The sequence below is a fragment of the Solea senegalensis genome, linkage group LG17 (genome assembly GCF_019176455.1).
Source record: "Solea senegalensis isolate Sse05_10M linkage group LG17, IFAPA_SoseM_1, whole genome shotgun sequence".
NCBI lineage: Eukaryota > Metazoa > Chordata > Actinopteri > Pleuronectiformes > Soleidae > Solea > Solea senegalensis.
Window position 1 is genome coordinate 2,580,005 of NC_058037.1, and position 15,380 is coordinate 2,595,384.

The window sequence follows — 15,380 nt, forward strand, 5'->3', positions numbered from 1 at the left end:
ATAAAGTGGCCCATGTTTTCTTGATGTGGTTCATTTGTTTTCAGAGATGATGTTCTGTATACCTTGATTGCAACAAGTTGTCATTTGAGTTGAAGTGGCCCGTCATTCAACAAGGTGTTTTCGTGCAGGAAACTGCTGCTCATTGAATATTTGCTCTTGCCAGAGGTGATTGACTGATTGGTTGATTTTGGTTGTTGGTGGTTGGTTTTGGTTGTTCCTCCATGAAAAGGATATTCATGGAGGAAAGTCTTTCAGTGTTCTTCTAATGAAAAACATTATATCCAGTTGTGACTTAACTGATGATAGAGAAGCTCTCAAAGGATGTGGATGGTCCACACTGCTGAGGTTTGATGTCAAGCACATAGAGCTCCAGTAGCCATGCAATCCCATTATGCAGCAGTCACCATTGTGACAGGAAGTGGCACTATATATCCTGCAACTCTTTGCCAGTTGGTAATTTTAAGACAGGGAGTAGTTGCTGTGCCCTAAGATAAAAAAAAGAGTTGGGAAAACAAAGCACATAACACGAGTATAGAAGATGGATCTATGGGAAATGAGGGACAGTTAAAATGTTGGAATACTGCAGGTCTGGAAAAATATCCATTCTTGCCATTTCCATACTTGAAAAGCATTTTGGGAAGCATTATACGGGTCAGATATATTCAGTCTGTCAAGTTGTCGGATATATTGCTCAATCTCCATGGGTTTAATGTGCGCGGTGAACTCTGACGGCTTGAAACTGGCACCGGCGACCATTCATTCTGCAGAAGCTTTTCCTGCTAACACGGCAGCGTAAACAAACCGAGTCACGTGACACCTGGAGCTCTATGGGGTAGGCTGACAAGATTATTGCTTTGCAGCTGTGCACGGTTGAACATCAACAGGCACCATCGAGAAATGAGCATTTTGATTTGCCGCATAAAAATCACATTACTGTGAATTTTAAATGGTAAATCTTTCACTGTGTGTGTGTGTGTGTGTGTTATGCTAAAATGGAAAGCTTGACATATGCAGCAAAACGGGAGCAGCAAACAGTCCACCTGATAAGGGAAATAGCGTGTCTCATGTTTTGGTACAAACTGTTAGTTTGTAACAAGATAAACAAAATATGTTTAATATATTAGTAGATAATCAAATATATGTTGACCCAGGTCTGTTGTGTGGTTCCAGGGTGTCTAAATCCTGTCAGCTTAGTTGGTGAATTCTAAGAAAAAATAATTCACAAAGTCATTTTCACAATGAATTCTATCAGAGCATTTTCTCCAGGAAAAAAAAAAGTTTTTTTCAGTTGCTGACTGATTTATAACAGAGAAATTCCACCCTGGAAGAGACTGCATTTAATATTTCAAGGCATTTAACATAATCAATATTTGTACACAAACCATTTTCTGCATTTCTCTTAAGGCTGTGTCAAATAAAAGTAGAAAAAATTAGAAGTGATTAACGGTCGTCTGGGGTTGGAGAATTGTTGGCTGTTTCCAGGAACTTAACATTCCAGTGAGACTCTTCCCTGAGGCTGTTATAATTATGAAATTGAGTCACTCTGAGAATTGCAACTGCTAATTGTTGCTGTGAGAGAAAGCAGTTTGCATGAATGACCTCATTGCTGCTTTTATATAGGGTGGAATTTCCCTTTAATGGAAAGGTTTCTGTCATAATGGGTTCACTTTATTAACACAACAGACCACTTGCATGAGGATAGTCAGCTTCAGTTTCAGTGATATTGCCAATAGAGCAAATTCATTTTACATTCAACTTTTCAGGGGCTTGATGGGTAATGAAGTCTGAGAACCAGGAAGCTGCCATCATAATGAATGCATGTAGTTTGTTATGTCATAACCCAGGTGAACAAATGATTAATGCATGTTCATACTGGATGTTTATTCATGTCCACTGGTTGCTATTGAACGTAAAACCATGTACATTCTGTAGTCATAAATGAATTACAATGTACATTCAATAATTCATTTTTTTTGTATGACAAATATGACTCATGCACATGGGAAAAAATCATTAATGCATCTTGATGTCATCCAAGTGACGCGGCAACACTCCGACATTCACGTGCACAAATGACTTGATGCTGAGGTACAACGAGGTAACATGAAAAACACAATATGCTACATGTAATTAGCTGATAACAGCACAACAACCATTTGTCACACAGTTCTCCGGAGCAAAGGAACACGTGACGGGAGGGAAACACATGAAAAAATCCTCCACAATTGACACAACCACACACACCATGGTGATACATTTGGCGACTAAGACTTCTCAGAAAGCTACCGCGCCACATACCTGACATACTTTTTATTTTATTTTTGTATTAAACAAAGATATGCACTTTAAGAACGGAGTACTTGCATGATGGTTAGTTACATCACTGCAGAGCTGTGATAATTATATGTGATTATCATCACTAGCCACAAGTAACATCCCTTAGACCGGAGGCCAACGAGGGCACAGCATCATCACAGCAGTGCAATGCAATTCGTTTCACAGTCATTTGCAATTCAATCGTCAAAATTCAGAATGGGTACCAAAATAACAGCTCTATACCAACTGACATGATGACAGAGAGTCTAAGCTTGTTTAGTGTTTACTGTGTCATGTTCTTCAAAGTACTTTCTTGGCAGGTTACACTGCATCACGCTGCTACAATGTTACACTATTTCTGTCGTTGACACGGCGGTCTCCATTTGGCCTACACATTCTGTGATGGAAACGCTAGCCAGATCAGAGTTTATTGGTCCAAACTGTACCATAGTGAGCTGAAACGCATCATAAAGCCGGGTGGAAACACAACTTCACCGTACGACAATGTCCACACATTATATTGTCATTGAGACACAATGCTCCAGACACTCTGGACCATGGGTTGGCAGGTCCAGCAGACACATTTCAGTGTACAATGGCATTGCTATAACCTGGGGGCTGTAAAGAATCGAATCAGGAATTTCCTGACCCTTTCATCTCACACAATATAGTATATACTATACATTCCACCTCATGTTTCTCCTTCTATCTATATATCCACACAGAGAGAGAAGCTCTCTTGATGCTGATTGACAGTTGACATGGGAACATTTCCTGTTGTTTGATGAAAACATGGCTACCATTGCTGACAGTGAAAGAAACTTAAGAAAAAGCTGTCCACGTCCAGTTGCTACTGCTACTTTAAGTATTGACTCATGTAGCCAATGTGAACAGTCTCATTACTTAACATGGGCAGGTCATGGCTAAGAATAAAGGAATTGGGCTTGTAACCGTTCAACCCTTGAGCAAGGCACCCAATCCCCTATTGCTCCCCAGACACAGAACATTTCTGCCCACTGCTCCTGGCTTGTGTATGTTCACTATGCAGAGGTTAAATCACTATCACTAATTCAAATTTGAATTAAATGAGACATGCTGCAGCCTTTTTTATTTAGGCACCCATATAGAGCAGATTAGAGCAGCCACACTGTCCATGTGTCTATGGGATGCATCTGAAACAACTTCTTCTTGAGGATAGGCCTTTCTATTTTTCTGTTTTTTTTTTTTTTTCCATGAGCCAGGCATGTTCCCCACATTTTCAAAGTCTCTATCTAGCCACTTATGTCACAAGCACAACACGTCCTGCACTTGTTTAAAAGTAAACACTCCCGTTCCCTGGATCCGTTCATTAAAACACAGCAGGAGCTACAGCTGCTCGTGTGAGCAGCGAGTTCACTCACCGCAGAATTTGTTGTTCCCGTCAACTTATTGTCTCATCACAGCAAATAATCCTGGCTCCCATGCTCCCAGACTGCCAGTGAGTCATTTACAGTGAGCCATTATGACAACATCCTTCAACACAAGTTTGCAATGACAAGCTCGCGGAAATCAATGATACCTGTGAGAATCTCGCTGCCGGAAACATCTAAGTGAAGCTGTGTGTGTTGACACATTCATACACATCAAGGTATTTGTTTGTGTGAAGCATAGACACTGCATGTATCCATGAACTGTGTGTTCATATTGCTCCACTAACAATGCCTCCTCCTCTCACTCCCCTCTGCATCACCTTGTCCATATTACACCTCTCTGCTGTCACTCATTCTTCTCCTATCTGGCCTTGTATCCCTACCTCCTGCTACTCCCTCCATCACCATCCATCCTCCTCCACCTCTCTTATGCTCTCTACCACTTCTTTGCCTTCTCATCTCATCACTCTCTCTCTCTCTCAGCTGTGCTGTGGACGCACTATCTGTAGCTGCTGGGCATCTGGCACAGTCTCCGATTAATGAGACGGCAAGATGTTTTTTTTTTTTTCTGTCTTTGGCTGTCCTCTCCTCTCCTCTGCGCTCACTCTCTAACTTCAACCAGCTGAGCACATCAGTGTGAACCAATCAGGCTGCTAGCAGTCTTTATCCAAGCAGTAAGAGCAGCAACAAAGACAAAAAACAGATAATGAAGGAGCAGCAAAGGAAACCTGAAGATCACTGAGTGGTATCTATTTTTTTAAGACACAGATTAGGGTGTCTGTCCTCAGAAATCCTGCACATCACCAACATGCAATTAAAGGTGTGAATCGAATCGAATTGTCACTTACAACCCCCGCTAAAATATAAGCCAGCTCCTTAACCTCCGGTCAGTTGTCATTAAGGGGAAACTTGGACTTTTTATGGTGTGTTTGCATTGTCTTTTATTGGTTGTATTAGTAGTTAGCCCTGAGGGATTCAACATGGCCTAAAATTAAAAGGTGTTTAAATTTTAGTGTCATGGAGGGCAACAGCACAGCACTGCTGCATCCCTCTGTTAGATTCTATAATTTGACCCTAAATACTCTTGGTAACGTCTGCAGACACTGACAGAAGAATGCCTCTGCATCACTGGCTGACAGCGTAGTGGAAATATTTTGGTCATTTTGATAGATACTTTTATATATTTAATTTATTTTGTCTGTACACGTTTTTAGGTCTAATGATATGGAATTTCCGTTTAGCTTTTCAACACGGTGCAAGTGCACATTGCAAACAGTTGTGTTTTATTTCCAGTTAAAAGCTTTTGCACTGCTTATAGTGAACCCAAGTATTGTGATGTGAGACACTGGCGTCACGCATGTCTACATCTTCATTACTGGTTACATAGAAGCGATTGGTCTGATTTAGCAAAATTGGTGTAGTTGGAAAGTTCACGAGAAAAAGCATTAGTTGAGTATTTGCTCATTTTTGTGATGTATACTGTTATATTCTATTTTACTATGTCTGTGCCTGAGTTTGTACACCTTACTTTGACTGGAAAATGGCAAAATTGCATATATGGTACTCGCTAATAATATATACAGTTTTATAGCAACAGTCATGTGACAATAGAGAGAGATGGCTATTACATGTGCAGTATTTGGCACCATGGAAGCATGACTATAGTTTAGGGAATGAATTTTAGCAGTGGATAAAAATAGAGGTGTAAAATCGTGGAATAAGGATTTCATTATTTTCATTAACTCTCCAGCCAAGCACACACTTAAGGACTTAATACAGCATATGCACATGCATAATAAGTCTAATATTGTGTATTGAGAATAATTAGCCTAACTTAGCTTTTGGATTATTATAGGAGGTGCCTTTCTGTCCTAAATCTGGGATGAGACAGATTTTGAGAGTCTCCACTGGTAAGAGCTTGAACTATTGTAATTCTTTATTAAGTAAGTACTTCAGTCAGTCCACATATGAGCTGAACCAGGAAGACCATATATGGCAATACACTCATACAGTTTATTCAAGTGAGAACAACTGATGCTAGCAAGGTTAATTCTTGTCTTGATTTGCCGTTGTGACTCATATGAGAATTCCATTTATTGCAGATGATGAGATGTTTTTTTCTTCATCAGCATGACATCCCTTAATGTGGACAGCCTATCCAAAGTCTAACATAATGCCAAACCTGAGCCGCAACCAACCACAATTCAAATGTGAGTCCTAAACTTCAACCAGATCATCAGAACTCCAGGTTTCGGTCTCCATGAGGACTTCATTTGTATATAGCTAATACATTTAGGCAACAAGTACACACACACACATACATATGGTCACTATGATAGAATGGATAGTTACCTCCATGTGTTGTAGAAGAGGAGTGGGATGTTGAGACCCACAGTCAGCCACTCCTGAGCACAGAGGAACATGATGCAGAAGAGCACATGGATGGAATACTCTGGTAGCACCAACTACAGGAGAAGAATACAGAGCAAGAGCAAGAGAATGATTAGATGTAGAGTCGTCTTCGTGTTACCAGACAGTGTTTTGTCAAATCTGGGGACTCACTATCCACTAGGGCAGGGTTTCTTAATCCTGGTCTTATGGACTCACTGCCTGTTTTAGATGTTTCCCTGCTCCATCACACCTGATTCAAATGGTCAGCTCATCAACAAGCTCTGCAAAAGCCTGGTAACAAGTCAATCATGTGAATCAGATGTTTTGGAGCAGGGAATTATCTAAAACCAAAATATCATGTTATTTTCACTACAGAAGAGACTAAATGACCTCTGCAGCTGGGCACAGGAAGAAAACTTATATTAGTATTGGAAATAGACCCACGCACCCTGAATTTATCAGCATATGAAATATCAACAACAAGTCTAATATATGCATCCCTACTTTTTCTCCTATTACTATTTTACGCTGTTGGTATATGCAGACTTAACTTTAACTGGAACTAGAGTCAACGAAAGGGCAGTTTGTAAACAGATTCCACTTTATAATGTTCATGGCCATAGGCAAAACAAAACACATCAAGCAACATGAACGTTTCAATTTTAAGCCTAAACCTAATTTTAGCCATTGAAATCTGTCTATCTGCATTCCAAATGGATAATGCCTCCATCTAGGTTAGCAAGAGCTTAGGCAGCACACATTGATGGCAGGTTGCCATCGTTATCACATTATATACATTAAGGCAAGACCACCTACAAGGATCCCTCCCACCAAAGCAAAACAAATCCACCTCACCCTCACTGGAGCAGCGACACTTTAATTTCTCCAAATCATTAAGGAACCAAACAACAATGCAAAGTCAGTGACTCACTACTGAAAACAATGGAACATTTTGGAACAATTAAAAGGTTGTTAATATTGGACATACAATCACAAAGTGGGGAAAAAAATGTAGTAGAAAAGAAAATGTGAAAGTTTAATGTGAAAGTAGTAAATTACAGTTTGTTTCACTGCCAGGTCTCTTGTGTAAATGTATTGTAAACGCTGCAATAGCTGCCATTTAGGTTACCTTAGGTGCTATAAAGGAATTACAAGTATATGTAAACAGCTTTTTACCTCATTCAATTGACTTCAGGAGCCACAGAGAATCTCTGACTGCTTTGCCTCTGGCTGTGGGCTGAAGCGCAGCCAGAATAAAAATGGTGACCACCCCTAACATGACATACTTATTTTGTATCCAATCCAAAAATATGCAGTTAAAAATAATAATAATGACAATAATAAGCGGCACTGTTTCCCCGACACACAGCCGTAACCATGGTCACTGTTTAATTTAACTGGATTACCCAAGTGTAGTCTTAACACACATAAATAGAAAGCTCAGCCATTAAACAAAAGATTATAATTCAAACTCAATACTGTAAATAATAATATAGATAAGCTAATTGTCCTGTTTCTGTGAGCAAGATGTTGTAGCTGTGCACCATCTGCAGAGCCGGGGAAGAAAGGGGGGAAAGTAATGGAGCGGATCATGTTCTCATTTGCTGCAAAGTTACTGATATAATTAAAATAATTAAATCAAAGTTAATCGTGGAGACTATAGTGCAGAACAACTGAGATCACAGCTTTACCAGTGGATCTAACTGAAGCTAGAGTATTTTGTTGCACACGTCGTGCTGTCTGCTTAGGATTGCACCAGCCTGTTTATTCTCATGTGTCACGACTTGAAAACTCTTTGAGTGCATCTGGCATTTTTTCAGTGATGAGATATTGAGTTGAACTCTGTGGTGGGTGTTGCATGCAGTATTGGGAATGCCAGAAGCGCTACCCTTTTACTGCATGTTTAAGTATCGAATCAACAAAAACTTATGCTATTGAGCTACTTTAGTTTTAAAGGGACATTTTACATGAAAGTCTTCTTTTGTGCATTTACTTAAAAAGAAATGATGTTGCCAGAAAAGCCAAAGAGGCTATGTTTTCGCCCACGTGTGTCTGTCTGAGCAGCATCACAGGGAAATTAAACAATGGATTTTGATGAAATGTTCTTGGGAATGAAGGTTATGATGCAAGAAAGGGACCCATGATTCGATTTTGGTTGTGTTGTTTCACAAACTGAGTGGCTTCGGTGGAGTTTTTGAGCTGTCTGGTTGCTTGAAATGCTTTAAAATGATGAGCTAAATGTTGGTTGCACGTCGTCGAAAGCCATTGGTGCATTTTAAGCACTGCCAATGTGGCAGATGACCACTTCAGATAACACTCAACACTTGTTTCATGTCTGGATACGACAAGAGTTGACGTGCAACCATTAAGGCTTAGCGTCATGCAAAATCTCTACAAACAACATCCCCAAGTCAACTAAAATCTACAGCAGCCTTTCACCATCACAGTTAATACTATTCACAAAGAAAGCCACTTCAGCACTCATGTATATTTCATCTACAGGGCCACACATTATGGCACTATGCTATGCCATTGCTGTATACAAACGCTGTGACAAGGCAGTGCTCAGGATGCATTATTCAAATGGCTACATGCCTCCTAATAATGGAAAAACATGTTTTCGCTCAGTAGCTATGGAGCAGCGGAAGACCAGGAAACTGCTGCTAAGACAAAACCTATATATATCCATTTGCTTTCACACATACAGCAGAGAAGGTGCACGCACACACGCTGCTGCAACTCGGATGCAGTATATGTACACAACTATCAAATTAAAAGCTTGTTTGCATGTAAAAAAGGTCCCTAATGTATATTTGCTGACAGTGTTCACTGCAGTTACAACATGACACTGAGGAGTACATAAAACTTTAAAGACAGCAACATAAGAATGGGATGTGAGCATTTGTCTCCAAGTAGAGAATATCGAGAAACTACAAAGTCATGAGGATTTAATACAAAAGTGAGATAACACCGTTCTGCAGTATGCATGTTTTTTTAATTAAAAATCAAGTGGCAACAAAACCTTATTTTTCTTTCTTTAAAAACCCCAACTACATGTTTTAAATTTGACAAATTACAGTTTAAGATTCATGGATGTGTGAACACTATCTACATCCACTGATGTGTGCATAATGAGGCTATAATCTAATCCCCTGAGAAGTTACAGCTTCACTGCCAACGCAATAGGCTGTGGACCAATCTGTGCCCATCACATCGGTGAACCATGGGTTCCGTAGAGTCCAGATAAGATTGAGATTTGTAAAGACTCAAGAAAAAGTGTATATATAGCCACTTTTTAATTATAGCTCTCATCTTTATATCTGTTATTCATGACCTCCAAACTACTTTCTCACTGTGTTCAAACTACAGGATCGTTTTTTGTGCAAAGTCCTGGAGCTCCTGTTTGTTTTCAGCATCAAGCATGGCTGAAATTATACAAGGATTGTGTTTAGCTCTGGGTGACTATTACCGTAATTCAGTGGTTCTCACACTTTTTAACCAAGAACCACCTGAGGAAATACTGATCATCACCAACGTTATAATACAGTGGAGTAAATAGGTCGAGCAAAGTCAGCGACGGACTTTTCACAAGACGCCGTTTTATTCCCACTAAGATAAATTTGCTCTCTCATCATCCTCCTCTTCCTCACATATACTTCACACACTGGTATAGTGACATTAGATTAAGATGGAGCGAGAGATCTAATGATTATTATTTAATTTATTATATTTGTTTTGTTTCATTTTCTACGCACTCCAGTCAAAAATGCCTCAGTTCCACTCCGATCACATACCGTGGTAACTACAGAAGCTCAGTGGTACACATACCACAGTTTGAGAACCATGGCCGGAACTTAAATTTTGGCCTGTATTCATGAAACATCGCTACGACATCGGTGACATTGGAAAATGTGATTGTTTATTACAGAAATGACGTCACACGGTTTTGATGTGAAAGTTGAAATATTCCAACTCTTCCTGTCGCATTGCGTCTGTCACGCTGCTGCTGCTAATTCTGGTCACGCAACAGCTCTTAATTGAGTTTGGTGTGAACACCACAGTAAAAGGAAGGCAGTCAAATGTGTCTGTCTCCATCAACATTTAATATTCGATCAATTTATCTCCAGACTAAGCCATTATTATTATTGTTATTGTTATTTTACTGATGTAGTTGAAAAAGCGAGCTAAAAAAACAAGAAAAGGCAAATTTTGGAAGCCTATTGCATTCACTTGAAAATAATAAATAGTAGACTAAAAATATTATCTCCTTAATTCAGGAAAAAACAGAGCCCAAAATAATAATAAAGATATTTGTTTGTGAATGCAATACAATACCTCATAGATGACACAAAGTCAAAGCGCACAGGCTAAAACACAAAACAGTTGAGATACTTTAAATATGGAACTGTTTCTACAATGCAATACAAACCTGAAACTATCTTTTATTTTCTTTTTTAAATGCAGATATTAATTTATCAAGGCTGAGTAAACCCTCTGGTGCATGGGCTACTGTGGAGTTATTTACCATTTGAAAGCACTGTTTTCACTGTGAATCCAAAACAAACCTGGCAACGAACCGTTCTGTCAAGGTCACAGCTATTTGCATGGACAGCTGTGCGTTTACATGCTCAAATGCACAAAATTGAAATGATAACATTTAGTGTACCCTTTATATTCATTGAATATGCTCACAATGCTATAGTTGTGCTTGTTGGAGCATATGTATTCATTTCCATGCTAATGGGTAACAAACTGTTTTCATCCTTCAATAACATAGTGTTTGTGTGCGTGTGCATGTGCGCGTGTGTGTTTTGACTGAGGGACCCATCTGGGACTGTGTCTGGCTGGGACTGTAGGTCTGTTTCTCTGGCTGCAGTGCCGGAGGGCGTCCCTTATACCCATCTGATCCACCGCGCGGCAACACTGGCAACACTTCATTCATGTGGGAAGCTACAGTACATTTCACTGCAGTCACTCACAACGAGTGTCCCATGATGCAAAGCGACTTTTCAAGTTGGAAACACTTGCTGTGTGACCTGTGTGTTTACACATGCAGGAACAAATCATTTATAATATAGCTGAACCATGACAGCTGAAATTACACCCGACCTCTTTTTGGCACAGCCTCGACAGAAAATTAGCATTTTCAGTTTCATAAACAACCTTTTTTTTTTGCAAGGATTCAATATTAAACTGCATAATAATGTGAGGTGGTCATTTTATGTTGCACCCCAACAACAGGATAAACTGTTAAAAATGCTGAATCAAATTCCAAGATAAGGGAATTCAAAACAAGTCTATCTTAATAATTAGTCACTTCCAATTTGCCAAAAGAAGACCGAGTATTTTCACTCTCGCAATTCACACACATTTGAAACACATATTTTTAGATTCAGTTTGACTTACACTTCCCGCGGATATCATTATCTCCAATGTTCATTGGGAATAAACTCCAATAAATCGGCTCAGACCCGTGAAAAATTGCACATTTGTGCATGAATTATGTATGATCTTTGTATTATGCACACAGTGAGAAAGGGGCATTAAGATGGAGGGAGGTGGGGAAAGGGAGAGATTTTGCCCCCTGATAATTTCTGTCAACAGACCAAAAAAAGTAAACTCTGAAGCCTCTGAAAATGATGTCATCAACCCTGTCGTTGGACATTTAAAATATACTGCTGTTGTGTCCATCCCATCACTTTCACACTGGCTTTTTTTAATCACACTTTCACCACAATATTGATGCCTTATGTCTAAAATAAATGTGCGAGCAAAATATGAGCAGGCGCAGAGTCTAATGATGAGCTTCCTTTATGTGGCCTGGAGTGAGAGTTCAGCTCATTACAGCAGAAGTCAGTGTGGATGAGGGGACGAGAGATTAAGGCTACGTTCACATTATAGGCTGAAGTGACTCGCTTTGGTTGATGTGACTCAGATTTTTTTCAGGACTGTGAAGACACAGAAATGTCATCGCCAATTCTGATTATCAAATCAGATATGTGTCATCTTGTGGTCCCACATCACATATATTGTATACACAGTTCCTATGGGTCCTTGAAGTCCTTGAAAGTTTGTGAATTTAACTAAATAGACATGGGTCATTCAAAATGATTGAATTTTGTGTAAGAAAGAGGTTAAGTTGATGTCTCCCTTGTTTGTTATGACACCACCGACTTCATGCGTCCTGCATTGCTTGATGTACGTAAACCTACACAGAACAAATGTCGTGTTGTAATTACTAGCGGTGTCGTGGACACTGTCCACTGTCTCTCTCCGTCGTTGACATGAGATTCCATGCAGAACATTGAGCGAGTAACGTAAAGCAAGAGAGAGCAAGTTATGTGATGTCTGGGAAATGTAAATCCCAAGATCTCTGTCTCACCAAAGACATTTAAAAAGGACTGACTTTGACCAAGATCCAAAGGACAATCATTTGTCCAGATGCAGAGCGTGCTGCAAATCAACAAACGGGGCGCCATGGCTAAAGCGGCTCTTACAAGGTGCCCTTCTTCTGCAGTTTCCATGGTGGCCCCACCCGTGTTCAGTCATGCCCACTAAGTACCCTTTCCAGGCTACCTGGGTACTAAGTGGGCATGGGCTTAAAATGGGTAAATAAAACCGGTCCGATATGGTTTCAGTAACATGGGAAGCATGTGGGCATACACTGGTGGGGCCCACCATGGAAACCTCCATGGACCCTCTTTGGAACCCATATTGTCAGCCTGACCAAACCCTTATGACATGGACATGCTAGGAGGGCAATCGGAACGTTTTGTTGCTGGCAGCAATCTGGCATGTTTGCCATATACTGTAGCTATAAACCCAAGGAACATCTGTTTATCTGTCTGTAACTGTTCATAACTGTCCAACAGTTAGTTCAAGAGACTTCAGACATGACAGGTGACTTATTCAGGTAACCAGTGTGTGGTGTGCAGACTTTGACATTGTCTGGAGAAGAAATGCAAGTATCTGCCTCACTGACCATGCAAACATACCAAAATATACACCAAATAAACCCAGAAACTCCAAAATACATGCAAAACAGGCACATGTTGAACAGGTACTGCACTAGTATGCTACATTTATGAAACTTGATACCATCTCCAGGTCTGTCCTTGCAAAAAAGCCAAAAAGTAACATTAAACCTGAATTGTAGGCTACTGAATTAAACAGAAATTGCCCAGTCGGATGCATCATTTTTGGTTATGCTTTGCATAATTAAAGTGTCCGCTAAATCCATGTGATCGCTAATACATAAAATGTATAAACATACATAATATTGTCGTAGAAAATACACTTTATGAAAACATAAATGTGTAAACTTACGTGATCAGCTGATTCATTAAAGGCGACATAGAATGCTTGTATCACACATATATGTTAGTTATGGAGGTCTACTTACCTATATTAACTTGTTTTCATGATTAAAAACCTCCTAATCGCTGCAAACGAGCAGATCAAAATATCTCCTCACTGACGCTCTCGTCAGCCGCGCTGTTTCAGACCAAAACCACACCCACAGAATGTGGACTGTGTTGTGATTGGCCAGCCAACGAGAGCTTTCCCACTGTCCTGTGATTGGCCAGGTACCTGGAAGTGACGTAATAGATAGGCCAGCTCTCAGATACACAGCTCCCCCTCTGGCACGGTGGATGCTCTGCATCTCAGCAGCTACAACGAGAGTAGATCTTCTTCTTCTGCGGTTGAATGTACGCAACCGGATGTGCCCGGACTAGTGCCGCACCAGGAGGCGCTATGGTGGTGAGAGGAGTGGTGAGGATTTCTGATGACGACACCAAATTAAGGAAGTGCCAATCCGCTTCGCAGAGCCCAGGAAAACAATACAACACTATTTTCTAAGCAGTAGCTGAACTGTTGTTCTGAAACTTTAGGGTTTCATAAACGAGGTAATGACGCAGATAAACACACACAAGCGCAGCGTTAATTGGAGCTTCCGGTCTATGTGGCCTTTAAATAAAAATTCACTAATGTCGACATCAAAAAATTGTCCTGACTCAATGATCTACCTCTAATGATAGCTTCTGAGTAACATTACTTTGACGAATAGGTGCCAAAATTATTTCTAACTCTATCTGACTTGTGCAACTTTCACATCTTTCTCCCCAAACAGCGTCACTTTCACATGCTCTTTCCCTCTCATTACCCCTGCACTGAAGCAAATGGCTCTCAGACCTCTTACTGCAAATCGCCGTCCAACATGGTAATTGAGCGCCTCAGCCCACGCTTCTTTAGAGCCCGAGTGGAAGCCTGGCTGGTCTCGGCCTCTCAACCTCTCCAAGTCCAATTAGTGAGGCCACCCGCCATGGAGTGTGCACACTCACAGCTGAACGGAGGCACGAGGGCTTTTCAAATGTGACTTTCCACGCAGCCTCGCTTTGAGGCACGCAGGGTAAGAACATTAGGTCACAGAGCGACACTCACCGCTAATGAGGGAAATAAATAAATAAGAAATAAAAGAGATGACATAGAAGAGATGTGCAAAAAAAGAAGAAGATGAGATGTGATAATTGCTTGGCCATGAAGAGCACAGTTTCACAGTTTAATTTCCCCACTCATCATCTCACCCTGGTCACACTGACTGTTTGTCAGCCACCTGCACAGCAGCAGCACGGAGGAAAGCATGGATCTCAACAGTGGAGAGAGCCTGTGACAAACTGGATCGTGGAACATCCTGCGTTTAATTTCTAGCATTATCACATATGATTGGTGACACTGCTGCTCCTTTTTTTGTGAATAGACCTCTTGTCTATTTTTACTGGCAGCATAGCATAGCTCAAGGCGAAACAAGTGATGAAAATGATCTTTCACCACGGTGACAAGGTCTATATCTGTCAAATATGTCACAACCACAACACATCCTGTACCTGTTTCAAAGTAAAAGCACTCATGCCAACTGCGCACTCTCGATTTGAATTTCAAACCCCAATTCAGACACAAATCAGGATGTGATGCAAACATGGTTATATTCAGGAAAGGCAACACTAAATATAGACTTATGACATGTAAATATATATATATTTTTTTATTGCTTTATTTGCTTTGTGCTAGAAGTGCTAGATATATCAGGATATACGATGACAAATTGTATAGTGCTGCAGCTGAATTGAGCATCGGAATTCAAATATCAACTGGACAACAATAAAACAACCTTTAGAAATGATAACATTAACACTCATACCATGGAATTAGATTAAAATAACACAAATGATTACTAATTGAAAACTAAATGAATATTGCACATAA

At 40.2% G+C, this 15,380-nt stretch overlaps 1 protein-coding gene across 1 annotated transcript in view; it reads right to left on the minus strand.

The window, feature by feature from the left end:
• The window catches only part of cnih3 (cornichon family AMPA receptor auxiliary protein 3), a 68,001-nt gene that overhangs the window by 9,791 nt on the left and 42,830 nt on the right, over window positions 1-15,380 (minus strand). The window contains 1 exon segment of the mRNA XM_044049482.1: window positions 6,078-6,190. Within this exon segment, the coding sequence (XP_043905417.1) occupies window positions 6,078-6,190 (113 nt within the window).